The sequence below is a fragment of the Tetrao urogallus genome (genome assembly GCF_951394365.1).
Source record: "Tetrao urogallus genome assembly, chromosome: 4".
NCBI lineage: Eukaryota > Metazoa > Chordata > Aves > Galliformes > Phasianidae > Tetrao > Tetrao urogallus.
This window is the reverse complement of record NC_136817.1, coordinates 46,236,582-46,264,428: the sequence shown is the minus strand read 5'-3', so window position 1 is coordinate 46,264,428 and position 27,847 is coordinate 46,236,582. Positions and strand designations below refer to the sequence as shown.

General features: G+C 40.4%; 1 protein-coding gene across 1 annotated transcript; it reads left to right on the top strand.

Moving 5' to 3' along the window:
* Positions 1 to 758: 758 nt before the first annotated feature.
* SPATA18 (spermatogenesis associated 18) lies at positions 759 to 16,337 on the top strand (the record flags this gene model as incomplete). Its single annotated transcript, XM_079534134.1, has 11 exons — positions 759 to 845; positions 2,855 to 2,960; positions 3,067 to 3,182; positions 4,051 to 4,154; positions 10,788 to 10,922; positions 11,571 to 11,808; positions 12,760 to 12,918; positions 13,440 to 13,615; positions 15,445 to 15,568; positions 15,984 to 16,049; positions 16,260 to 16,337. The coding sequence occupies 11 exons, from the start codon at positions 759 to 761 to the stop codon at positions 16,335 to 16,337; spliced, it is 1,389 nt and encodes a 462-aa protein (XP_079390260.1).
* Between the last annotated feature and the right edge of the window lie 11,510 nt (positions 16,338 to 27,847).

The window sequence follows — 27,847 nt, the reverse complement described above, 5'->3', positions numbered from 1 at the left end:
GCGACACTCGCACGGCCCTGACGTCAGGCGGGGACCGGCCCCGCGGTGACCGCGCGTTGCGGAGCGGTTTTCCCGCAGCGAAGCGTTCGAGGCTGGCAAAAGGCTGTTGGAATAAGGAGCTCCTCCACGCACGTGGCGAGCAGCCCCTCAATAGCGCTTATGTGAGCGTTCCCAGCCACAGGTCCCTTCGCAAATAACTCAAGGATTTCTCTGCGTTAAGCCACAGGGGTATTTATTTATTTATTTATTTTTTCCACGCTAGGAAATGAAAACGAGGGGCGCGGTGAGACATCGCTCCTGCTCCATCGCCGCCTCCTCCTCCAGCCCGTACCAGGGGGCGACCGCTCGCCCCGGGCAGGCAGCAGCAGCGAGGGCGGCTGCAGACGGCATAGAAGTGTTATGGCGCCACCTGGCGGACGCACCGCATGCCCCTGCGCTCCCCGCCGCGCTGGGCCGGGCCCGGCCGGGGAGGGCAATGGCGCCGCGGGGTGGCCGCCCCGTTGCCACAAGCAGAGCGCGCCCTGCTTGCGTCGTCCTGGCACCCGCCGCGGCCGGCCTACGTTATAATCGCGGCTATAAAGGCAGCGGCGCCGTGGCGCCGCCCACAGCCGTGAGCCCCGGCGGGAGGCATCAGCTCCTCCCGTGCTACCATCGGAGGGCTCGCGGGTGGACGGGACGGGACAGGACAGGACAAGACAACGAGACCGCAGCAGCCCGTCCCGGTCACGGGCCCACCCGTGAGAGAGCTGCCCACGAGCATGGCTGGCAGCTTGAAGAAGCTTGTCAAAGCCGAGAGCTGCCGGCTAATGCAAGAGAAATTAGAGAGCTGGTCTAAGGACTATGAGGTGCGGAGAGCCGCGGAAACCCGCATCGGCTGCCTCTCCCCGGGATCCCCGGGCAGCGCGGCCGTGGGGCCGCAGGGGCGGCGGGAGGCGGCGGTTGCCCGGAGCCCGCCGAGTTGTGATTCCGCGGTGATCGCAGCTGTCCTCTGAGCGCCGCTTTGGGACGCGCACGTGTACACACTGCTGCCTCCTGGCGTGCGCAGCTTCAACGTTGTTAGTTTTCCTGTGCTTGTGGCGAGGGTGGAAAGCTGGAAGGGATCTGCGCGCTGCAGTAACCGAGACAAAGTCAAAGAGAGTTCTGCTGCGCAGGTGGTAGGAGGCACGAGGCGAAACAGCGGCCAAGGGAAGGGCAGAGGGTGCTCGGGGAGTGCTGCGCAGGGGCCTGGGAGCAGAGAACTGCACGGGGAGGAGAAAGCTGGAGGCGGGCGGGAGGGGATGGAGGAGGATTCGGCTGCAAGGCAGCAGCAGGGCTGTGTGAAGAGAGAAGAGGGCAGGAGGTGGAGGGGGCGAAATCGTGTGAGCAGGACAGGAAGGGCTACATCGAGGGTAAGGTGTGGCGATGGAGGGAACTGAGGCTTGGAAGTTGTAAATATTCTCAGCAGTGACGATGGCCACAACATCCTCACTCCTGTGTCTCAGGGCACTGCGGCTGCCCTCAGCCTGCTGCTGTGACCGGTGGGTGAAGGTCTTGAGCCGAGATGCGACCCTTTTGTGCATACCTTGTTGTATGCAGGGTTACAGCCTTTGTGCAGGATTCCTGGCCGAGGGCAATCCTAAGGAGTAGAAGTAGAGGTAGTAAAGGGTAGTAGGGGTAGTAAAGAAGTAGAGGTAGTAATAGTAGAAGGAGGCTGGTAAAGGTTTGCAGAGCATGGAGGAACAGGAGCACTCGCCTTATACGTTGCATGTGAGTGCTGGCAGCAGGCCTTGGGGCTGCTCAACAGCACAGGAGGTGGGTGAGTGCAGTCCACAGATCCTGGAGATGGAGATGAGCAGCTCTCTGCTGCGAGGAGCAGAGCTGGCAGATGGGAGCACTGTGGGTGTCATGTCAGTGTAATGAGCTGGAAAAATGCAATTTGCGGTGGTGTTCTGGTGAATGTTAGCAGGGTGAGACTGTACTTCTTGAGGACAGAGGAAAGCTGCTGCTTGAGGCGACTATGGACGGGTGAGGGTCATTCCTGTTTTCAAAGCTCCTACGAACTACGTGGAGCCATGGAAGCATAAGGACCTGGTGGTCAATGCAAGGTGAAGATGATAGCTGTGTTACAAATAAAGATGAAGGAAGTGGGTACAAAGGATGTGTTTTTTTCTTGGCAGGTGCAGGAGTGTCCTGAGAAGTTGAGCTCCATAATTTCCTTTTGGGAATTGTATTTATTGAAAGTTATTTAATTTTACTGTTCTGTTGTTTCCTAGCTTAATGCTGGGGTTTGCCCAGACTTGAGTATTGCTTGTTTCAGCTGATAACTCTTAAATCAGGTGAAACTACAAAGAGCTCTTGTGGCTGTTGATAAAGTTTTTTGTTTTTTGTTTTTTTTTTTTAAAAAAAGCCTTCTTTGTGTTACTTCCACTAATACATAAAATTGTACTTTGAATTAATTTTTATTCATCCAACAGCCTCATAATGTACTATGTAAAACAAAACAACAACAACAACAAAAAGAAAACAACCACCAAAAAACTCAACAACAACAAAAACTGTTAAAAGATTTTAATGCATCTTTATATTCTTTTATTTATGGTTGCAGCTTGTTTGTCACTGGGGAAAGGAGTTAGTTTTGTCTGGTGGTGACTTAATGGGGCCATGGAATCCTGATGTGTAGCCTGTGTGTTTATTAGCAACATGATCATTCTGAAGATGATTATTCTGAAGGGTGCAGTAAGAAATAGCTGTGGAAATATAATAATAATAATAATAAAGTCACATAAAGAGCCAACCCTTTAATGTCACAATCACAACAGGAATCATTCTAAGCAAGAAATTCCAGGCAGATCTATTAATACCAATTAATTTACAGATCAATTCCTGTGATCAAAATCTGAACCAGTGCTGTGAATTAATAGAAATGACATCTATGATTCAAGGGCAGCTCTTCACAATCCTCAATGAGACATCTCAAGATGGTAAATCAATGCCTTGCCTTATTACTGGCACATTTCACATGTGCCATCTCTTTAAGCTCTGCCTCTCTGTGTGTCTCACAGTTTCCTAATGCTTGTATTTTCCCAGGTGGGCATTATGCAGGTGTAGAGACAATAAAAACTCGTCTCCTGCCGTGGTTAGGGACTTGGTTTTCCCATGCTACTTCAGGAAGGCTTTTTGAAACTAGCCTCTCCTTGATTCAGGTAGGTAGGAAGTCTATTTTAAAGGGACTTTTTTAAGGGAATAATAGCCTCCCTTCCTCATTTTGCTGAATGAAATATGTTGTTTTTTGCTCATGGTAACAACTGCACGTGACATTCAGAGCTTGAAGAAAAGCCTGCTGTGCAGTTACCTGTTTAGTACCATAAGGCACATCTATCGGTTGTTGAAAACATAGCACGCTGCTGTACGTGCAGCTTTCTTGAAATATAACGGTTACCTGACTTGTTTTAGTGAGTACTTCTTCTATTTTGTGTGCATGAATTCACAAATCTGTACTTGTTGTAGTCAGTCAAAACTTTATTTTCAGTTACCTTAAAATGGTTAAGGCTTGGAGAATATGTCCCACGAGGAGCAACTGAAGGAACTGGGGCTGTTTAGTCTGGGGAAAAGGAGCTGAGGGGAGACTTTATTGCTCTTCCAGTATCTGAAAGGTGCTTACAGCAAGAGCGGGGTTGGTCTCTTCTCACTGGTGACAGGACGAGGGGAAATGGTCTTAAGTTGCACCAGGGTAAGTTTAGGTTGGCTATCAGGAAAAACTTCTTTACAGAGAGGGTTGTTAAGCACTGGAACAGGCTCCCCAGGGAGGTGGTTCAGTCACCATCCCTGCATGCGTTTGGATGTGGTGCTCAGGGACATGATTTAGTAGAGGGCTGTTAGTTATGGTTATTATGGTTAGTATGGTTAGGCTGTGGTTGGACTAGATGATCTTTAAGGTCTTTTCCAACCTGAGCAAGTCTATGATTCTACGGTCTTTACTGAGCTTTTTGGAAACATGCATGCTAAGATTGCTAAATTACTGAAGGATTCTGTAAGGTAGAATGTTGAAACTGTTATTCTGTTTCACTGTAGGATTCAATTGAGAAAGAGAGACAACTGAGGCAGACTTTTCAGCTGCAGGAGCTGCAGGAAGAACTGACATCAACTCGTCTGGAACTTGACCATGTGCAACAAGAGTAGGGGAATTAACTGGGAGTTAACTCCCCATAAGAATCCTGCTCTTCCCCCTCCCCTCCCTGTTTTTTTTTTCCCTTCAATACTTTTTTCTAGTGATACTTAAATACTGGAAGATTTGTAAAATTGTTCATTTCTGGCTTAAAATCAGTGTTTCAAAATATGCCATTTGTGTTCAAAGTGGGCTACAGGTGATACAGTCATACTTAGATTCCTCGATTGACCTGATAGGTTTTGCTTCTGGAAGAAGTGTTGGCAAACACGGCAGTACTCAAGGCAAGAGTCCTGTATAGAACATAACCATCTCATTTAAATTATAGTTCATAGACTTTTACAGGCTGAGCAAACATTGATAAAAAATAAAGTAGCTTCAGTGCAATCATTATTGAAGGATGTAGAGCATATCATAATTAATATGTAATTAGTACAATATGGCTTTCTAAGATCTAAAGCCGTTATGGCAAGATGAAAGAAGAAAGGCAGATTTTCACATAGTCCAATGGGACTGAACAGTTTTTGGATTGCATGAAGCACATTTTATGGAGCACTGTAGTTGCAAAATATTTGTCTGCTTCATAAACAAGTTGGTCTAGTTTGTGCCACTTCTAAGAACATTTCTGAGGCCACTCCAAGTGGCAGATATTTTCCATTGTATTCTATTTAGTGTGAGAAAAGTGAATGTTCACAATCACAGGATCACAAAATCATTGATAATTTGGTTAATACAAAAAAGGGTGTAAGTTAATGCTTTTATTAAGAAATCCTAAGAACATCAAGTTCTCAGGTCTCAGAACTGCGTAAGCTAGAATTGAAAAAGCGGTTTAGTAGAAAGAATATTTCATCATGTATCCTAGTCTGGCAGATGCCTGCTACTCCCCAAGTATCTGGATTTTGGATAAATGCAGACATTTTTGATTTTTGACTGTCAAGGAAGTCTCTCATTTCTGAGTTAAAGATCTGTGCATCCCCTTGGAAAGAAGATAAGGCAACAGAAAAGTCTTACAGTCAGTATATATTAAGTATCAGAAGTGTAGAGGTGAAACAGAAAAAGATTCCACAACATCTGGAAGAAAGGGTTATTTTGTTCTTGCATTCTTTAGAATCATTAAGGTTGGAAAAGACCTCTAAGATCATCTAGACCAACTGTCCATCCATCACTGTGTGCTCACTAAGGTGTGTCCCTCAGTGCTGCATCTATGCCTTTCTTGAAAACCTCCAGGGATGGTAACTCTACCACCTCCCTGGGCAGCCTGTTCCAATGCATTACTGCTCTTTCAGAGAAGAAATTTTTCTTACTATCCAACCTGAACCTCCCCTGGCACAACTTAAAGCCATTATGTCTGTTATCTCATCCTGTGACTGTTACGTGGGAGAAGCAGCCAACCCCCACCTTGCCACAATCTCCTTTCATGTCACTGTAGAGAGGTCAGGTCTCCCCTGAGCCTCCTCCCCTCCAAACAATCCTGGTTCCCTTAGCCACTCTCTGTAAGACTTGTGCTCTGAATGCTTCACGGCTTCCTTGCCCTTTCTGGACCTCCAGGGCCTCGATGTTTTTCTAGTAGTGAGGGGCCCAAAACTGAACACAGTCCTTGAAATGCGGCCTTTCCAGTGCTGAACACAGAGGGATGATCCTTCAGGCTCCTGCTGGCTGTGCTATTTCTGATACAAGCCAGGATGCCGTTGGCCTCTTTCGGCATCTGGGCACACTGCTCATGTTTAGCTGGCTGTCAGTTAACACAGAGGATCCTTTTCCCCTTTTCAGTTTCCCAAGCATGCAGCATTGCATGGGGTTGTTGTGACCCAGCATTTGGTCTTGTTGAACTTCATCTCATTGGCCTCAGCCAGTCCCTCTGTTGGGCTTTCCTCCTCTCAGATCCACACTTCCTCCCAACTTGGTGTCATCTGCAAATTTACTGAAGTTGCATTCAATCCCCTTGTCCAACAAATTTGCCAGAATTAGGTAATCTTGCAAAAATAATTCCAGCCTGGAAGATTTAATAAGCAAAGGAGTTGTCATGTGTTGATATTTCTGACCATTGAGAAGAGCTGTGGGAAATTAAAGTGGTGAGGCACTAGCGCTGGCTGCCCGGAGAAACTGTGGAATCCCATCTCCGGAGGCATTCAAGACCAGGTTGGATGGGGCCTTGGGCAGCCTAATCTGATAGGAGGCAACCTGCCCGTGGCAGGGGGTTGGAGCTTGACTTAGTTGTATGATTAATGGGTCCTACAAATGTATATAAATAAATACCTGAGGGGAGAGTGTAAAGAAAATGGAGCCACTCTCTTCTCAGTGGTGCTGGGTGCTGGAGGAGGAGACAAGAGGCAGTGGGCACTAACTGAAACAGAGAAGTTTTCCTCTAAACATGAGGAAGCATTTCTTCACTGTGCAGGCAATTGAGCACTGTTGTGGTCTCCTTGGAGACCTTCAAAAGGGCAGCATGCTCTGTGTGTCCCTAACTTAGCATGGGTTGGACCAGACAAGCTGCAGAGCTCCCTGCCAACCTCAGCTATTCTGTGGTTCTATGTACATATGAAGTTCTGTGTATATAAAGGTTGATTTAAGCATGAAGCACTTCATCCTATGCTCCTGTGTGGATAGACTTTATTTGCTGAGCTGGGGAGAAGTGTTGGATGGTCAAGTTGAGAAATACAAGGAAACTTATTCACTACAGAGATTGAGCATGTGGCAGTTTGCGGTACAAAACAAGGCAGGTTTAGGCTTGTTCTGTAAGAAGTGGCAAAGATTCTTCACAGCCTTGTGGGCTGGGATTCTTTGTGCAGTCAGGTTAGAGAGGGGCTGGCTGTGCTTTACAAAGGCAGGACTCTGGAAGGCAGAAAGCTCGAAAGAAGTAATTGTAGGTATTTCAGGCAGAAGAGAAGTTGTGCTTTTATCCTTTCAGGATGAATGATGCTACGGGTCGTTATTGTGTAGTTACTGATAACAGGACAAATGCAAAAGAAAGATTTCATGTCCCATGATACCCCATTTACAGACAGTGAAGTCATTCTGAGCACTGTAAATTGTTGGAATAGATGAAAAACTGGTTGAGCCTTAATGAAAAAAACATGAGTTGTAGCAAAATAATTCTTTTGCTTAGTCAGATATGACTTTTATAAACTATGTTGTGTGCCGATAGCCTGCACAAAGACCACTGTGATGGTTTTCATATGTTAAATTGGTACAGATATGGTCTGCTGAAACAGTTATTAAATTCTCTGGTGGAATCTCTGCCTTTGCCATGAAGGTTATTAATTTTTCTTGCAGTCTGGCACAAACCCAGTTGGCTCTTGAAGACACAAAGACCAAATCAGCCACTACTCTTTTGACAGCAGCAGATGAAATTATTCAGCTAAGAGCAGCGTAAGAAAAATCTAATCTTGCTGCATTTGTGACAGAAAGTCAGCATGCAAAGACTGTCCATCTTCTACCTGAATGGATGCTGTTTATTCTACTACACTGTCCTATGCTATAGAGAAAATATGTCTATGTCTTGACATCCTGGAGCTTTTTCCTCTGCTTTCTAGGAAGAAGTAGCACAAATCAATCCAAGTGAGAAGAAACTTTATTCTTGCTTCAAGAGGTTAGGTTCCTCTAACCTATTTAGGTTAGAGGAAAAGTTACTTCAAAATGATCGGCTTGATAGCATTCAGTCTTGTAGATGAAATTAGTAGGAGTGAACCATATTTGGAATGTAGTGAACTACAGACATGGATTTCCTGCTATGATGCTCTTGAAAGTAAGGATATATGTTAGATAGAAAACATTTTGGTTTCTCTGCCTTAAGGTGAAGTTATTTATTAGGCTTTTTCTTTCAGAGTGTTTTCCAGATCCTTTTGCCTGTCTGCACAGAACTGTACATGAGTATTAGTAATGTTGCTGTCTCTGCTTTAAAAATTTTTACAGTTCCTTAATGTCTTGGTCACATCTGGAGAGTTAATTTGGATCAGTAATAGAGCAACTGGGGGGACTTCCCATTCCACTTAAGCGCGGTAGCCTTTAAAACTAATTTTATTTTGTGGCTGGTTCTACAGTTCTAGAAGCAGTTATAATTCTTCACTGTTATGAAATATAGCCCAGTTTTTGTTTTTGTTTTTAATGGTTATATTATCAGAAAAGAATGTGAAAGAGTAGTAGGGATTCTAAATGCCTATCGTTGCTTCTGGAATAATACAAATTAATGGATTTCATCTGTGGACTTTCCCTGGTAGGTGTTCATCACTTCAGACTTTAACTTTTTGAATGGATACGTAGAAGATAGACTTGCATTCCCATAAAATGTTTCTGTTTTTGATTTTTTTTTTAGCTGAAAAGTAGCTCATATTAATATTTTAATTCTTAGATGAAAGCTGACCACTGTTTTCCAGATGAAAGCAATTTGTTGAGAACAAAGCCTCTCACAAATTCCGTGTGTAGGTCTTAATGCAGACTGCATGGAAATTTGTGTCGACATTTGTACTGGTGACAGACAATAAAACATTCCTGTCTTTTCGTGAATTCAGGATTTCTGGAATCTCCATGTGCTTATTGTTCATGTTCACCCTCAGTTTAGTTGACAACTCTGTCTTTGTGTCTTTTGTCTGGGTTCTGAACTTCCGATTGAAGCAATTTCTGTGTTTGAAACAGCTTTTCAAAATCGCAGGAGAATTGGACTAGATGATCTTTAAGGGTCCCTTCCAACTCAAATGATTCTATAAGAACTGTAACCATTTCAGCTGAGTAAAATCAGGTTTGCCGAGTCTTCACCTGCCTGCGACACCAGGGCAGGTTTATCCATTTTTCTGTCTTGTTAACTATATATCTGTCTATCTGTTTATCTTTTTTACTGAAATAGCGGTTTCCCAGGACTGTCCTTTGCTTTTGACTCTTTTTTCTTTTTGGAATAACTGTTGGACTCATCTATCTTGTCTGTAGTCTATCTGTCTTGTATACTTCAATTGTTTTTTTTTGTCAGACACCTCTTTCTCCTGCGCTGCTAGAGCAAATGTGTTCTAGGCTCAATATAATTAACTTGTAGAGTCAGTGTAAGTCTTTGTTATATTGGGATATGCATTATAACAGGATTTAGTTTTTTACTGCAGCATTATGAACAAAAATAGTTTTTTTTTTGTTTTTTTTTTATAAATAGTAATCAATATTTAAATATAATTGGAAGTTTTTCAGGGTCTCCCGTGGAAAACCTGCTGTCATATGCAGACTGAACAAAATCCTATTAGTATTATTATAAGTGGAAGTTCACTCCTCGGATATTTAGAGTTTTGCCAAGGTATAATCAAACTGAGTGAAGCCAGACAACTTGCTGAAGAAAGCAAGGTCATGACGGCTTTTCTGTCTTCATCTGCTTTGTAGAGGACATATTATGTAGGTTAGCAGAAAGAAGTTTTGATAAACGTGATTATAATTATTAACATTCTATATGGTACCTGAAGTTAGTGACTTTAGGAGGTTGTATTTTCTCTGTCAGAGAGGACTCTTAAAAAAAAAATAGAGAAAAAAAATGGGTCTGGAGAAAAAGACATAAGTGCGTTGTTCTTGCCTTGAATTTCTGTGTGAGTCAAGCTTAATTAAAGGAGTGGTGGAATGGGGAGAGTCCTTGTAACTACTGAATTGTTCTGAACTGGAGGTTAGCAGTGAGATGCTCTTATCCAAAGAGTTCTTGACAGTTCTCAAGGCTGTTGTATTTTTTCCTAGTGGAATGGTGGAATTTCAAACATCAAGGAATGGATTCTAGCCTTAACTGGAAATAAAAGTGGATATAAAACACTGTTTTGTATCTGTAGCTTTTCCTAACCAGGTTGAAAGGACAGTTGTGACAGATTTGCTGATCTTATCACCTGATCTCAGTCCTGCTCCTTAAAGCTTTCCTGCAACTTCTCCTGAGCAGAAAGCTTGCCAATTGATAGGTGTAATAACTTTCATTCAGATTCAGGTTCAGATTGTGGAAAATCTCACCAGTGCTCATTAGTAAAGAGAAGGGAGGACAAACTGAATGCCTCCAAAATGAATAGAAAGCATTGGTATTTTTTTAGAAAGAGGAAAACAAGAGTGATATTTGTGCTAGCAGGGGAAGTGGAGGTGTTGAGATGCTTCCTAACATTATGTAAGAGTAAGCAATAGACTGTAAATTTGCAGATGTTTGAGAAACACTTCTTTGGGGAGGGGGGGGGGTGGAAGAGGAATAATTTGCTTCTGGTATTATTCAAATAACAGCATTAGTGATGTCTTTTGAGCAGAATAGTTGAAGAAAAGTAACTGAGGACCTGATGTGAGAAAAGAACTGTCAGCTCAGTTTTCTTTCCTATAATTTCCTTCAAGTTCTGACTCTAGATGAGTCAGAATATGAGAAAGAAACCAATGGTTTTCTTTGACCTCATGATCTAAGGTAGTTCAAGGACACCAGCAGTTAGCCAGTCATCTCTGCTGTAACGTAGTGCAGTGTATCCTGTCTCCTGCCACAGGGCACCTTTGCACTTTAAAGTGTACTTAAGAGTATTGTTTTTTTTAATCTTTTAATCTTATTGTATTTCAGCACAAAGAGTCTCCCTTCCTGTTCGTGTTTGATAAGGGTTAATTGATAGATGATTTTCATTGTTGGTAGAAGGGCATCTCATGACTGACTTTATTCCATGTGGTTAAGTCTGAAGGCTTCCCGTGCCCGGGAGGAGGACTCTCTGAGGAGGTTAGATCATCTGAATGACTGTGAGCAGCAGATTGAAATGTTGCGGGATGAGCTTTCTATCCTGGATGCCCAGAAGTCTGTTTTGCAGAGCAGGTAGGGCCATTTTTCAAAGAAGTCACAGGATTGGAGAAATTGTAAAGGTTAGGTGGATGAGGTGGCTCCTCATGTTAATGTGAAACATGAACAGAAGTTGAACTTCTGTACTTTGGCTGCAGAGGAACATAAACCAGCTTTAAGCTGGTTTCTCCTAGTGCATTAACTTTTAATTTTCTACAGTTATCCTGAGCTCATAACAAATAGAATAGCTTTAAAAAAATTCATTGAAAACAACTGTACAGAATAAAAACAGATGATTTGTTGTTGTTTCTAAGTCCTCTTTGCATACTGTACCTTATGGGGCAGAAATTATTATTCTCATTTGTTCAACTTCACAGCTTCTCAGTGATACTGGAAGAAAAATATCTCTCTGAAGTTTTCATAGTTAAATGTGTGTTTAGCCAGAACAAAGTGAATAGCATTATACAGTTTTGGAAACTGTTTTATTTTATCAGTTAGGATCTAGCCCATGAAATACACTGACACAAATGCCTTCATGCTAAATCAGCTGCAGCTTTACTTTGATTGTTTTGCCTTCAAATCTCAGTGTTCCTGATGATAATTAAATTGATGTAAAGCTGCCACTAGGCCAAGGCATCTGCAGATGCTGAAGTGACTGCAAGTTTTGTTGTGTGTCTCACTTAGGATTGCAAGGAGCCGCTCTCCTTCCCCGAGGCGCATGAGGAGCAGGTCACCTAGTCCTCTTCCCCTGAGGAGCTGCTCACCTGGCCGAGCCAGGAGCACAAATGCTTCACGGCACGCCTTCCTGGTTGCTCGCTTTGGGGACATTTATTCTAAAGATCGCTTTGATGCAGAGAGAATTTTGAGGATGTACATCAATGATATGGAGGTGGTGCAGAGGATAATATACACAGCAGCAGTGGTAAGGAAAAATATTTCTCATTTCATAAAATACTACGACTGGGTCGGATTACATTATGTTTGTGAAGTACAAAAAAGAAAATTTCTCGTTTTCCTTTTCCTTCCCTCCCACTTCTACATTAAACTTAGTTTAATGTCCGTTTACCTCTGTCTTGCCCTTGCATTAGAACAGGGTCAGTGATCTGCAGTACATGTGCTAAGAGAGACTCATAAGAAGATTTAGAATGGCTCGAAAGGCAGATGACTCTCGCACTAAGCATCACTGTTCCATTTAAATGAATACTTTTGGAAATATTACATTATACAGAGCTGAAAATGTTTTGTGTCATGATTCCTTCTTGCCTGTGGTTATATGTTTTTCTAGTTTTGTGAGTCCCTTGAAATTACCTACAAACCTCATGTTCACTGTGAGCTCAGCCTGAAGAAATTTGTTTTCCTTTTTCTGTGTTTAATTTTCTTGTCTAATGAAATTCACAGTCCATACCTGTGTCAGAGAGGCAGTGCATCTTTTAATGTGTGTGATCCCAAGCACATCTAACTTACTGCAATTTCTTTTTCCACAGTTGTCTTTACCCAAACATTCTTCCCAACAGACAAGAAGTACTGCTGTCTGACATGTTAGACTGTAGCATCAAAATGCAATTATTAAATTATGTACTTGATGTCTTGGAATGTATTTCTACTGTGTGTATATGTGTGTCTGTATATCCTATATGCCAAGTTGGAGTGTTACCTGTGAAGCTTTTCAATCCCACCTTTGAAAAATAAGTCATAACTTGATTTCATCAGAGAAGTCCCCCCAGAAGAGGGGTATTTTCAGCCATCACCTCTACAGCAATGTTTTATCTTCCTCCTTAAAACTATAACACCGGGTTAAAGTTATCCTTTCAGACCGACAAAAATCTGACCTTGCGATCTCCTGCATTTAACTGGACCTTCTATATATTTCCAGGAGTCTTTCCAAGCAGCAAAGATGGCCTACAGGCAGTTCAAGATGCGTGTAAGAAAGACACTGTCTATAGGGCACTCAGGGCCCGAGTCACTTGAAGACACCGTTATGGATTATATAGTTCGCCATGAGGATCTGTATGATGTTCAAGCCAGCGTCAATGTAAGTCGAGGGCAGCGGGGAAGGGATGTGTTGATCAATTTCAGTAGCTAATAAATTCACTGTGAAAACTAGAAATGCAGTGTACCCTGGAGCAGGAAGAGAAGTTTACTGCATGGATTTTATGTCCTGTAGCAGTTTATTTTCCAGAATAATATTGTTATGGCCCAATCGTCTCTTGTTTTATTTGCCTACGACTCTAACATCTCTGTCAGAATACTAGTGTTGATAAGATGCAGTGTTACTGTATGAATCACATAAATATAAGGTGAATTTTATTATTTTTCTTAAGCTCTGTACTGAAAAACTGTATCCTCCCTCTTAAGGCTGATGTCAACTCTATTTCTGTTTCTCTAGCTTTATGAAGCTAATGTTTTCTGCAATAACCTAAGATAACAATTCTGAGAGCCTTTTATATTGATTTTTAAGTGTGGGAAGCTGAGACTCATATTTCAGATGGATTTTCTTACTTTCCCATGAATAAAAGCAGTAGTGAGCTCTAATTACTCTGTGTTTATTTTCAGGAAGTAATTCGCTCCATGAGCATCAACCCAAAGATTTCATCCACACCAGAATTTGATTTTGCTGTCATCAGCAGTTTTATTCGAGAGCTATGCCGTGTGGCTTTTTCAATGCAGACACTCACGCCTCCTCTTGATATTGCCTTTGGTATGGATGGTGAGCTCTTCAGTGAGACCAAGTAAGAATGCCCTATTTTCATTGAGACTCTTGTTATAAAAATCAAAGATGGAAAAAATCCATCAGATTGCATAGTCTATTTCTTTCCTAACTAATATAAAGGTTTAAGATTGATGAAAACACTAATTTGGTGCAAATATTCCTGGTCTATGGTGAATTCCCTATGTTTTTGAAGTTTATAATTATATAGAAATGCTGGGATATAGGCCAGCATTTATAGCTTATTTCTTAATGAGCAGCATAGCAATTTTCAAGATAAGCTTTAATCTCTTAACTTTATTCAATTTATCTTTTCAGAGGAAAATCATTGTTCTTCCTTTCTCTGCTTAATCTCTATCTCTGTCCAGTGTTTATAAAATGCCTGCATCTTTGCTCTGTTTTCTCTAGTCCATTTGGTAAGTCATTTTTACTGACATCTGCCAGTTGGTGGCTGATACCAAGATCTATCAACATCTATACTGTGATTTTCAGGCTGTGGCTGATATATGATGTATGGATTATAATATGTTCCTGTCTCTTCTAGTTTAGAGCTGAGAGAAAAGGAAAATACCTTTTGGAGATGGGATTTTTATTTAAAGAAAATACACACCATAACATCGTTTTTTCTTTTTTTTTCCATGAGTTTAGGGCTGATTGCTATGTTGTCTGACAGAATATTCCCAAGCCTTCAAGAAAACTAATGGGATTGGTAGCTCAAACAAAGCTGCTTTTAAAAGCAAGAAATGCTGCAGAAATAGAGAGGCTTCTAATAATAAAATAAATTAGAATGGAGCTCAAATGAGAGGATCTTGAAAGCCAAGAAGAGAAATAAAAACAAAAGTAACCCTTCAACAGTGTACTAAGTCATACATGACTAGAACTGTCCAAATACTGGTCAGTTAGCTATTTTATATCCAAAGCAACTGGCTAAAGTATGAAGGCAGTAATGCTAGAGTATAGTCTTCAGATGTTTTCTACACCTGCTTAATGTGTGCTGCTGTGGGAGATGTGTGTGTATGAACACATACGCCTACATCTATCTGTCTACCTGTATAGATATATGTATGGCATAAATACATTTACATATATGGCATAGATATATGCTATGGCATTCTTTAAAAGGATTGAACAAACCATATTTTACCTTATGTCTTCCTCCAGCAGAATTTCTTGCTTATTTATGACATTCTTCTATATGAGTTGCTATTGTATATACATTAGTAATGTATATATGCGTTGCTACTTTCTGTTTCAGTTTTTTGGTATTTGTTTTGAGTTTGAATATGCAAAACCAGGCATTTATTACTCAGACAATTTTGCAGAGTTTGGGAGGTAATATATATCTGCTGCGTTAATACACCCCTTTCAAATAATTTTTAGGAAAGTCACTGTTTCATTATCAGTATCTGAGGATCTCATTAGTAAAATTAGTAAAATCTCGTATCACATAATCTTGATAATAAATTTACATCCTAGTATCCCAAACATTTCTGTAATATCCTTTATAAGGGTCTCGTTTTGACAAGATACTTCAGGAAGATTTGATGAATGTGACTGTCAAAAAACTGCTCCGGAGATTTGATCTGTCAGTGAACCCAAGGGCCTTGACTTCTGTGGTGGATATACAAATACATGGCCTCCCAGACATTTGAACTGTTCTACCAAGGCTGGTTTGTGAATGGATTTCTTTTATGGATTCACTTGAACAAAACTTATTTGCATATCACAAAAATAATGTCAAGAAAGATACTTATGAACTATACTAATATTATGCTTTTTATCAGCCTTGGTAACTTGAAGAATCATATTACACTTAAACACAGATATTTCTTGTACGCTGTATTACTACAGGTATCATCGTAGTGTTGACTCAGATTATACAGCTGCCTTGGTGGCCTATCATGTGTGGCCTGCTCTAATGGAAAATGATGTTGTGATTGTGAAGGGAGAAGCAGTCACAAAAAGAGGAGCTCTGGTATGTACTTTCCTTGAGGAGTGTATTAAGAGAAGTCATTATGTTTAAACTCTATTTTAAAATCAATGTCTAAAGGGAAGTAATTGGATTTAAGCTTTTTTTTTTCTTTTTTTTTTTCAAATTTAAAAAAATGAATTCTAGGTTGTTCCCTATATGGCTGGAGTGGTGTATGTCAAATGTAAGATTTAAATTCTCATAGTGTATTTAAGATAAATAGTTCAATTTACTTTAATAGATTTGTCATGGAATAAAAGTTGTGCTACTCTTGACAGAGCTCTTTATAGGAAGAAAATTCGCTGTATTTAGTATTTGTTCTGTGTCCTCACACCTTGTCCCAGCATGACAAGTCTGCTTGCAGAGTCTGCTTTTTGTAAACACTCTCTTAAAAGAGGTTTGCTAATCTCTTCTCTCGCAGTGGTCTCACAGGAGCAGAAGTAGAAGTCGGAATCGCAGCCGTAGCGTGAGTCCTCTTCTGTCTCATGTAAGCCTCAACTGAATGCTGGTAGTTTAAAAAACATCAGATATTTTAAACTCAGAAAGAGTAGGGACTTGCTAAATTTGATTTTGTACCGCTGGAGTTGCACTAGAGAGTAAAGTATGCAAATTTTCCAAATGTTGGTGGGTTCCCAGATGCCTTTCTTGGGTACTGATCTTTAGCACACCTGAATTCTCCATTCTGTTTGTCTTGCAGTTATCTCGAAGCCGTAGTCCTTCACCACGGAGAAGTGGAAGTCCAAGTAGGTGGGAATTAGTTCTTAATGATTTATGATTTTCACATTAAGCCCCTGGAAGACTGAGCAAAGAGATGAAAAAAATATGCTGAATGTCTTTGACTCTTTATTTGTCCAAGTCTTGTTCTTAAAATGAGTAGCCCTTTTTCTGTGTATGAAAAGGGGCTGAAATTTCTGTATCTGAAATTACTTTTCACTCTGCTCAGACCACTGTTACATGCTTTCTTTTTGCTGGTTGCCTTTGCTTTGGCCTAGTCTCTATTAGAGTGACAGTTATCTATCTACATGCTGACTAGCTTCATGCCTTTACAAACCTGAAGAGGTAGCTAAGTGGGGAGGGTGATGTGGGAGGATTTGAAGCAATATGAATTTGCACTCACCTTGAAGCCCAGAGAATATAGAGATATAGGAAAAATTACTGTGCTGAAATATGTATTTTTCTTCAACAGGGCGTTAAGATAGCTGGATAAGTTCCTGTGATTCTGTACATCTGCATCCATCAACATTGCTTGTGCCTTTTCCTCTTCAAGGAATACCTCAAATGTCGCAATAATGTGAATGGCTGTGAACTCAAAAAGGACCGTATTATGTTGCTTTTTTTTCAGTGTGTTTTTATAACTTCAGAAGTCTTATTTATGACCTATTATGACACTAATTCAGCCCTTCCAATTAAAAAAAAAAAGTGCCATATATGTTATATCAATTTGGCAAAGGTTACAGAGCACTGAGGTACCCTTGCTGTAATTATGGATGGAGATAGATGCAATAATTGTAGAATGGTTTCCCTAGATACCAAATATTTCATTTTATCTTGATAGAATCTTTAGTATAACTTAGATGGTGAATGTTACAGAATGTTGTTAGTTGTTACTTGAAAACGATTTAATTAGCTGGTGCTTATTTACAGTTTTAGAAAACGAGATGTGAAATTCTCAGACACATCCTTTTAAATATCTTTGTCACATGGATGACTGTCTGGGGTCTTGAGTTTTTACATAGAAATATAAGATTCATCATAGTAATTCTGATACATAATTTACCAAGTTCAGTGTTTCATTTCAGTCAATATTTAAGTCTACAGCTTTCCCTAGATTTATCTCTGTGGTTTTGGTCATGTAAACAATTAGAAGGGAAAAAAAAAAAATCCTTTATTTCTGCCTCCTGTTGCAGTAGCCTGTGCACTGGAACATGACAGTTCATTGCTGTTCCTGTAATAGCATGAACAAAAATATTTTAAATGATTCTGAAATTATTTTGTACTTAAAATTATGTTACATGAACAAATTCTGTGATTTCTTTCCAGAGATCTTGTACAGATTCATATATCCACACCCCTTCTCACTGCTTCTTGTGTGGTTTAAGACTTTGGCACAGATTTCAGGCAGCCTTTAGCATTGGTCCGCATGAGTTATGAATCAGCTGTACTCTTGTTCAACAAATACATTTTCATTGGAATTAGGCCTGTTAGGAGCCAATGAGAGCAGAATGAAGTCTCATACATAAAAGACCATTCACAGAGTTTCCCCGAATGAATGAAGAAGACACAAGTGAGAGGTGTGTGGATTTTATGTGTTTTGCTTTATCTGAGAAAATCAAGAGAAAATGCAAAGTGATATGAGTCCTCTTCTAAGAGCCTACTGAGAGCCATTGTGGATCTGGGCTTGAGGCAAACCTGCATATTTCTGCACTGATCTCATGATTCAAACCACCACAGCTGTGGAAAAAACTGAGCACCTGCAGATTGTGTGGCAACAGGTATTTACAGATATATACAGATACAGATTATAACAGATACAATTAGGTATCCCAAGTATGATTTTGAGCAACAAAATGAAGAATTTCTCAAAACCTTTTTATTAGCAATGGCTAAAGAAATGCAAGGTTTTTTGTTTGTTTGCTTTTAAATAAGAAAGTGTATTTTTTTCATTAGCATGTGTTATTTTGAATTGAGGTAAGTTTCTCTTCAAACTGTGAGAAAATTAAGATGACATCAAGAACATGTCTCTTTCTGACAAGCATAAGAGGCAGCATAGTTCCAGACTTGCACACACCTATGATCACAGCAGGGACAAGTATTCCCAAAGACCTGAAAAAGGCTGTAAAAGTGAGATTGACGCTGCTTGGCGGCCAACCTCATCTTGTTCCACATGTATGGGGATGAGCTAGTAATCTCAAAAAAAAAAAAAAAACAACAACCAACAACCTAGTGAAATAGCAGCTGATGAGCTGTTAGAGAAAGTAGCTCTAGTTCTTATATGCTTTTCTTTTTTTTTTTTTTTTTGCAGAGCAAACAATTCTTAGCAAAATAGAAAGTCAGTCTACTGCACGGCAGCACTTAATTACAAGCAATGGTTACTGTACTGAATTGCACTCAGTAGCCTGGATGTTCCTATAAAGAGACAACAGTACTTATTGCCTGCACAGCTTATTTACAGACAATTAAACCCATAGGTCAGTCAGGATTGCTTTTCGTGTCAGGTTAGACGTGAATAGCTCCTGTGCTTCTTTCTATACACATGACAACAGTGCAGAAAATGCATAACAATAAAACTTATGTTGAATTAACCATTAAATATGAAAAAGCATGTAAAAAAGGACTGCTGTAAAAGCTTGTAAGACCCTATGAAAGAATGGGTTATCAATATCAAGTTATTTGGTAATTTAATAAGAGCTTTAAAAATCATAAGAATTTTTTTTTCTTTTCTCTCATCTGCAAGCCTGAGTAATGCTATCATAAATAGAGCGAAGTAGGAACAATACTATTAGGATGGATTTTAATAGGTGGCCAATTAAAAAAGTTGTGTATATGAGAAAAAATTGTCATCATGTAACAGTGCCATTGGAAATACTGTTCTTCATCTTTATGTAACCTTTATCAGTCACTTTTGATGAGTGAACTATACAATGATTTTCTTACTGCAGCATTAAGTAGTCTAGCATTATATTAAAGCATTGAAAATTGGTTTGTTATGGCTTGGAGCTCTAATGGTGCGTGCCAGACTGAACATTTTTAGTTTTAGGACTATACTGTATTTCTTTCAGTCATGAAGCGTACTGATCACTTATACTAAAAAAAGTTTGATTTATGGTTGAAAGGTTGGAAACAGTTTTCTGATAGCTTCAAGTAAGCAATGCTGTCAGGCTTGTGCTGATCTGCAGGTGTGTTGTCTACATGGAAGCTGTTTCACTCAATAGGCTGAGCACAAACAGAGAGCCCACCATGCTTCTTTACTTTTAGAAGATGAAAGCATGACACAAGTGAAGTGAGTGGTGTCCTTTGAGAATACAGCTGTATTCTCTAATACATGTATACACTGCAGAAAGACAATTCTCAAAGAAATGTTAAGTATTTGAAAATGAAAATTTGAAAGTTCAGTCTTTCCAATTAGGGGAATATATTCAAAACACATATAGCAGACGTAACTCTTACCTTTGTAAACTGCTTTCATTACCTTCGGTGAAAGTCTACCTCTGTGTTGATGGTACATGCACACACACAACAGCATGGACAAGATTATCACTTATTATTTGGAAGAATCACCCTCTATTCACAGAAACCTTTTTGCCCTATGACCTCTCATACTGTTTGTATCCTTTATGGCTGACTCAGTTGACAAAAGATTAGCTTGATGATTTCTACAGGTAACTATAATTTGGGCAGGAATCTACCTAACTATAATCAGGTGCAGATAGAGCTGGACCAGCCTTTTATATAAAAATGCAATGCATATTTTCATTTCCAGTCTATCTGTGTATGGTGTATTGCTTGACCTAAAAAGCGTGTGGTTTAAATGAAGTACTTTCTAAAGTTTGTCAGCCATTAAAGCAATGAATTGTGTATGAAACTTTAAATGTCAGCATTTTGAGTTGATTAATAGCAGTTAGTACCATATGTTTTTCTCACTCAGACTGAAATTTCAAAATTTCAAGGATGACTAACTGCAATCAAAATAACGTTTCGACTTCAGTTATTCTGAATAAACAGTGTGTTTTAAACTGGTAGCTCGAAACTGTATTGTTAATTAGTTAGTATGAAGAACTAATAAAATATCAAGCCTAAAATACCTTCTTTTTTTTTTTTTTTTTTTTTTTTTTAATGCTAAGACCACCTGACCAGCTCTGAATTTATTTTAAAATAAGAATAAGAAAATAAAAATAAGGAAGATCTCAATTGGTGTTGCTGCAAATGGATGTCTGATGCTAGACCTCATGGTGACATCTGTTCAGCATAAGCATGTGTTCTGTTTTCTTGGTATCACCGGAACCAGGGTGGCATAGTTTATCTAGAGTTGTGACTGATTGTCCACAGGAGTTTTCAGTTAGGCAGTGTGTGTTTAACTTACAGTGCATGTGCAACAGTGCAAGAAAACCCCAGAGCCTTAAACAGGAAGACAAGAGAGATAATTGGAACAGTTTCTTCGTACTTTATAATACTTGTAATATAATTGTATTGTATTGTGAGATATAAGTACAAATTTTGTCACACTGGCAAGAGTGTACAAGCAGTAAGTGAAGGTCATCTCTTCCAATTTTTTCTGACATTTGGCTTCATTGGTAATGCTGAATTAGTAGTGTTGTGGAGCCATCAGTCTGTGCCTGAGATTCATTCATGGCTGTGTTCAGATCCACTGAGCACAGCTTGCAGGAAGAAACTTGCTATGAATGCATGCTCCTGTTTAATTCCTATTTTTTGTCAATCTCTATCAGATAGCTCCGTAACCCCCCACCATAGAATCATAGACTCCTTAGAGTTGGAAGGGACATCTAGTCCAATTCCCCTGCAGCAAACAGGAACACCTATGGATAGATCAGGTGCTCAGAGCCCCATCCAGCCTGACTTTGAGTGTCTCCAGGAACTGGTCTTCCACCACCTCTTCGGGCAACCTCTGCCCATGCTTCATCAGCTTCACTGTAAAAGAATTTTTCCATATCTTCAATCTAAATCGACCCTCTTTGCAAAGGAATAGGCTGTCCAGGTCTCAAGTGCTTGCTGGAATTTTAGCTGGGGTGGCCTTAGAGCATTTAACAGCTGGCAAGCGTGGCAGCAGGAAGAGAAACCTTGCTGTAAAGGCTGAAGCACACAGCAGGGCAGTTCTGCCTTCACTAAGTTCACTAAGTAGCCAGCCACTGGGAGCTAGCTAGAAGAAAAGCCCTTACTCTTGTACTCATCTCTTGCTTCTCCTTCCACAGGGAGAAATGAAAGATGCAGAAGCATCCTTGCGCCCTGCAAAGCATTCAGGTGTAGCTAGGTTTGTAGATTAGCATGGAGCAGAATAAAAACTATAGGAAACCATAGGAAACCTTATCACAGCACTCAGAATGTGACAGAAGGCATGTTAGATGAAAGTTTATGTGCTACCCCTAAGGGGCCAACTTGAAAAAAAAATTAAAACCTGCATATAGGTTTATTGGAGAAAGTCTTGGAGATTGTAGAAAGGCTCCCAGCTGAGGAGCTGATGGGGCGGAGCATTTCCCACGAGATGGCACTATTGCCTCATGCACCGGCACAGCATCTCCCGGCCCTCGGAAGAGACGGCTGCCAAAAGAGGTTCTCAGGTACGTGTATGAGTGTTGCAGCTCGGAGCAGTATGAGCAGATGTGAAGCAGAGAGTTAGCTTGCTGAGTGATTTGATGCAGGTTGCTGCCGGGTAAGAATGGGAAAATCCTGACACATGGCTGATGAACATCACTACCAATCTGTTATTCGAAGAAGCTGGTTTAGGTCTATACTGTTTTGGGTCGTTTTAAAAAGGAAATAATGGGCTCTCCGAAGGAAATAGTGTTTATCTGATAATATTCAAACTGCTCTTTTCAAATAATTTGTGCTTTAGTGTACCTTCTTCCCCAACTGAAAATCACATTGAAAATCTGTTTGAACTGCTTTTAATGTTTGTCCATTTTTTGGTTATTTCTATTTCTTAACTATTTCAAGAAAAAAAAAAAAAGTGTCCAAACTGTTATATTTTGAGAGACTGTTGAGCAGTGATGGCTGTCTGGCAAGCTTTTCTGTTCTTCCCTATGATCGAAAGAGGTGTTTCTCTAATAAATTTTGCAAAGTCTTTAAATCAGCAGCGCACTCCCTGCTTTAGAGTTGTATCTCTTGTTGATTTTCTAATCACGATCAGCTGTGCCTCCTGAGCCACCAGTGTGGTGCTGGAAGAAGCAGCACTGTATGGAACCTGATTGCCACCACAGTAACTGCTTTGGATGATTATGTTCTCAAACTGATTAGCTGCTGTTCAAAAAATAAGTTTGCTTTGTGCCATGCCCTATCTCACTGCAGTGTTGCTCCAGAATTTCACTACTCTGAAGCTTAGAAGTTTTCTTCTGAGTCCCAGCCCAAATTTGCTCACTTCCAGGCTGTACCTCTTTGTTCTTCTGTCAGCACTGCTCTTTGTGTACAGATATCCTTGTTCCCACCTTAGGTATTTACCCTACAGATGTGCTCCTGTAGACCAAGCTCACCTCTCAGCTTGGTGTTTGTTTCTCTCAGCTTAAAAAAAACCAAATCTTTTCATCTTGGAAGAAAGAGGCTCTACTGCCTTGATCACCCTGTTTGACAGCCCCTGCATATATTCTTCTTTAAATCCATCTCTCCTGAGTACAGCTGACTAGGAATGGTGCACAAGGCATAACAAGAGCTTTGGATCATGATGTTTATCATTTTAATTATAGCATTGTTGCATCCACAGGAAATCCCACAAAGGATCTTATTTCTGAAGGACAATATTAATCTTTTCCAGCACACATTAATGTCTCAATATGTGTGATCAGTTATGAAGCTTCATTATCCTCAGTTGTTTCAAACTCATGATTCATTTCTTTTCTAGAAAGTCAATCCATCAGTACACTTTTTTTGCGGGCTCTTGATTTTCTATCTCTAAATGCCTTCTGTATGTTGGCACAGTTATTTTAGAAAATCGGAACTTGGGACACCCATTTCTCCTGTGAGGAAAGATTGAGGGAACTGGGCTTGTTTAGCTTGGAGAAGAAAAGGCTCCGGGGAGACCTTACTGTGACCTTCCAGAACTTGAAGGGAGCGTATAAACAGGAGGGGGAATGGCTGTTTATGAGGGTGGACAGTGATAGGACAAGGGGGAATGATTTTAAACTAAGACGGGGAGGTTTAGGTTAGATATTAGGAGCAAGTTTTTCATACAGAGGGTGGTGATGCACTGGAACAGGTTGCCCAAGGAGGCTGTGGATGCCCCATCCCTGGAGGCATTCAAGGCCAGGCTGGATGTGGCTTTGGGCAGCCTGGTCTGGTGGTTGGTGATCCTGCACATAGCAGAGGGGTTGAAACTCGGTGATCATTGTGGTCCTTTTCAACCCAGGCCATTCTACTATTCTATGATTCTATGATTGCATATATAACGTGGCAGTGGTGTTTGTGTTGCTACAACCATGTTGAAATATAGGGTACTTCTCAGTTTAGAGAAGGTACCTGTTAGCATTAGCAGAATAAAATACTAGAAATTCCACATGAAAAGTATGTAATGCATGCTGAATTATTTTGCAACAACAGCTAAAAGTCAAATCAATATGTTCTATAAGATATCTAACTTCTTAACTCTGGAATGACTCTAATATGGCTCTAATTTCTTGAGAAATGCTTTTTTCTCAGTCATATCTACCTGTCTTTTAAATTCGCCAAGGGATGTGGTGGCCATCTGTGCAGTATACGTATGCTGTTACAAACAAAAACCTCTGTGAAATTTTCTGCAACTCTCCCAGGTTTGTGCTGTTTCCTGCAAGTCCAAGGCTAGCTATAATTTCAGGGGCTGTGTTCCCTTGGTCAGATGGTGCTTCCCCCATCAAGGGATGGTTTGATGCCATCAGTTCATGTACAATGAAACAAGTAATAGCCAAGTAGGCAACATGAGTTTAGTAAACAAAGCCACCTGGGAGATATTCTTGAACCAAGAACAGAAGGTCTTCGCAAGACAAGCTTTCACTCCAACTGCTGACAAAGAGACTCCTCAGAATCAGAATAGATGGGCTCTTCTTAGGATTATTTTTTCAGTTCGGCCTTGTAATAATATGAGATAAATGAAGATTTTGACAAATGATGAAAGTTGCCTGGGAGAAATTGCTTTTGGCAACTGTTCCTTCTAATTAAAATGAAGTCTGAAAAGCCTCAGTCTTTGGGAGCAATTAATAAAATGCCAGCATTAGATAAGCTGCAGATGATTCTTGGTGCCTGTGAACTCTTTCCTCCAATTAGCATGTGTGCTCAGCCAAATGCAACCATCACTTCATGTGTCCCTCACTTCATGGATAGGAGTGAGTAGCTGGACCTACATCCCCTGTTCCATATGCGGAGTGAGGGGCTCGGTCTACACCACCCTAATGAGGCTTGTTCCCTGAATAACTCTTCTCCCAGCCTCCTCTGCCCTTCAAGAAAAAACACCCATAATCAAACATATAAACACTGGCAGCTTTCAGGCTTGTGTTTTTGAACCTAATTTAAATGAACAGCAGACATTTTATAGGCTTTTCCAAGTGAACCTACAGGGGCTTATTTGCTAAAGTCTGACTTTCTGACAGCTCTCTACAGGGCTAATCAAAACCAGACTTACACCCACAGAAAGCAGACTAATATATATTCAGGCAGCTACAAACAACCAGGCTAAATAGAGTAAGTCATAAACCATTACCATGGTAGCAATTATTCAATTGTATGCATTTACTGTGCTAGGATTTTGGAACAAGCGGTGCGTTTGTTTTGTTCCCATTTTAAACTGAAAGTTGTGCTGGTGAGGAGCCGAGTAAACAGGACGTGTGTCTGGAAAATGGCCTGCATATAATAGAGAGCTTGTAGCTACAACAAGTCCATTCCTTGGCCTGTAATGTGAAGGCTGATTTGATGCCTGCTGAGGTGTGATATGCCTGGTTACTCTAGAGAAGCTGCAATGGGCACAGCCTAGGACAGGACAGAATGGACAGCACAGACCCCAGGACCACTCTGGAACTCTGGATTTAGGGCTGAGTTGTCATTCTTGTGTTTGTATTTTGGCATTCTTCAAAACATAGACCATATTTCTGAAGTGTTGTTAGTGCTTTGGTTAGATGCATTCTGGGTAAGATAGTGCTGGGAATCCTGCTGAGACATGAAATAGTTAAAATATTTTTAAGGAAACTTAACCACCGATCTCTGAGAGGAGACCTTTTTCTCTTTCTAATTATCCTGGAGCGTTCCCATTGCATAATATCTCTTCTCTCCATACAAGGATTTGTTCATTTTCCATTCTTGACACCTGGAATAAATTTCTCCTTATCTCTTATGTGCATTTTCAAGTAAAATGTGAAAAAAGATGCTGAGCTGATAAAGCAGGGATGTACGTCTGGGCTGGATCAGATGGTGAGGTGCTGTAAAGGAGAAGGCATTCTGCATGAAACAAGAAGGAACAGAAGGCACTCTGCAGGGTCAGGCCAGCCTGGAGAGATGAAGAAGCCCTGTGCATATCAGGGAGATGCTGGGCTGCTGAGCCATCCTCCAGCTTTTAACAAATGCATAAAGTTGGCTTGAATTTGGATAGATTTCAAGAAGCTTTGGACTGTATTTTTTGCCTGTCTAATTTAGATATCAGTGTTTCCAGTTCCTCTTAAAGCACAGCATGACCGAAGTTTTTACCAGTTAAAAGTCAGCCAGCACTGATCATCACTTCAGTAGTATGGTCCACCTGGTTTCCTTAAACACATAAAGCTCAGATATTCCATGCTGAAACCAAGTTTAGCAATTCTTTCATTTCCTTAGTGACTTTAGGGTTGATGAAGTTTGCTCTTGCCTGAAAAACTACATTATTTGCAATTACCTGCTGCAATTTCTCTACAAGGGAGATTTCAGCATCATTTTCTTTCTGAGGAATGGTACAGTGGCTTGTCTTCTGACAGCTCATGGGCTGAGATTCTTCCAAACGCTGTGCTTGTGCAGAGGATACCTATTGTGTTGGACTATGTGATCCCTCTCTTCTTCATAGGGTGTTTTGGGTGGATGTGAAACTGATAAATTGGTTTGGGTTTGTTCTTCATAGTGACTTGTGCTGTGTGGAGATTGAAAATCAACTTCATCTGTGTAGATAAGATTGGGATTTTTCCTGGGACACTTTTTGGGGGTGTTCAGATCAGGAGTTTTGATTCAGAGTCTCTTCAACTGAAATTTTGGTGGGATTTATTCTACGATGTTATTCTTTTTCTTTTGGGTTGCTTTTCACCTCGTACAAAGCCAGCACGCAGACACATGCCACCAGGTGCTTGGACCAGGAATGTTATTTGAAGTCATTTTTCACCATTCTCTGTAGAGCATTATCACTGAAATCTTTTTTTTTTTTTTTTTTTTTTTGCAGCTATATGATGTGTTTTCCAGATTTGGTATCTCTCAGCAAAATCCATTACAGCATAATGACTCGCTTTTAGAAGAGTGTATGATTATCTTGCTTTAAGAGTATAGAAATGTCTTTTATTCCTGTTTTTATGAGTAATATCCCCTTTTGGCTTGAGAACACCCAAGCAGCATAAATCAGATGCTTTTAGATACTTAGGCTTTTTATCATTTTAAAAGATGCAGATGTGTTGACATTTTCTGAAACCACCTTTAAAGTCTTTTCGGATGGACCATTTATTCTGCAATGTGTTCTGGCTTTCACTGTAACCTTTCACTCTATCCAGTTTTATAGCTGTCACGGAGATGCAGAAACAGGAATTTCTGCTTCTTTCTGTCACTTTTATAAACAGACAAGGTGATGGTAATAGCTAACTGAAAAACATCAGATTTCAATAGGATTTTTTACAAGAGGCAGACAAAAGGGATCTTCTTACTTGATTGCATTAACTTTTAAGCATTTTAGTGGCAGTTACTGGAATAAAATGCAACTCTTTTCTAAGATGTGACAATTAATTTTCAGCACCCCATTATAAAAGATTCTCTTAGAGCTGATTTGCTGCCTGACTGCTGGAGCCTTCTTGCCACTGGGAGAGCCCAGGGCTGTGCAGAGGGCAGTGAGTGTTTCTACAGCTGCAAGCCCAGCTTTTATCATTCAGTCTCATGGGCTGCAAGAATTCTTGTTTAATAAGAGGAAAACCATTTTCTAACAATGTTTAAAGAGTGGCACTCAGTATATCAATGGTTTCATTTTCGAAAGTTTGGCTGGGTAGAACAACCCTGAAAGCACAGATATTTTATGAATATATTCCATTTGCTTGAGCACATGGCTACATGGAGGACCCCCCAATTTCTGTTCATCCTTTTTTGTGAGAGAGAGAGAGAGACAAAAAAGGGGCCATATTAGGTATTTTCATATGGAAAATTATCAAATCAATCTTAAAGTATCTTTACAATCAAAACAAATGCACAAATACTTTCCCCTGTGCACTGGTGTTAATGATGAGTATTCAAGTTCTGTGGACACTCGAGGAAGTGTTTCTTTTGGAAAACAAACTCCTTGGCAATTGATGGCATGGCACAAGATATGAATACACGTCTTAAAACCAAACATGCTGACAAAAAGCAATTATACATCACTTGGAGAGGGCAGGCTCATTAGTGAAA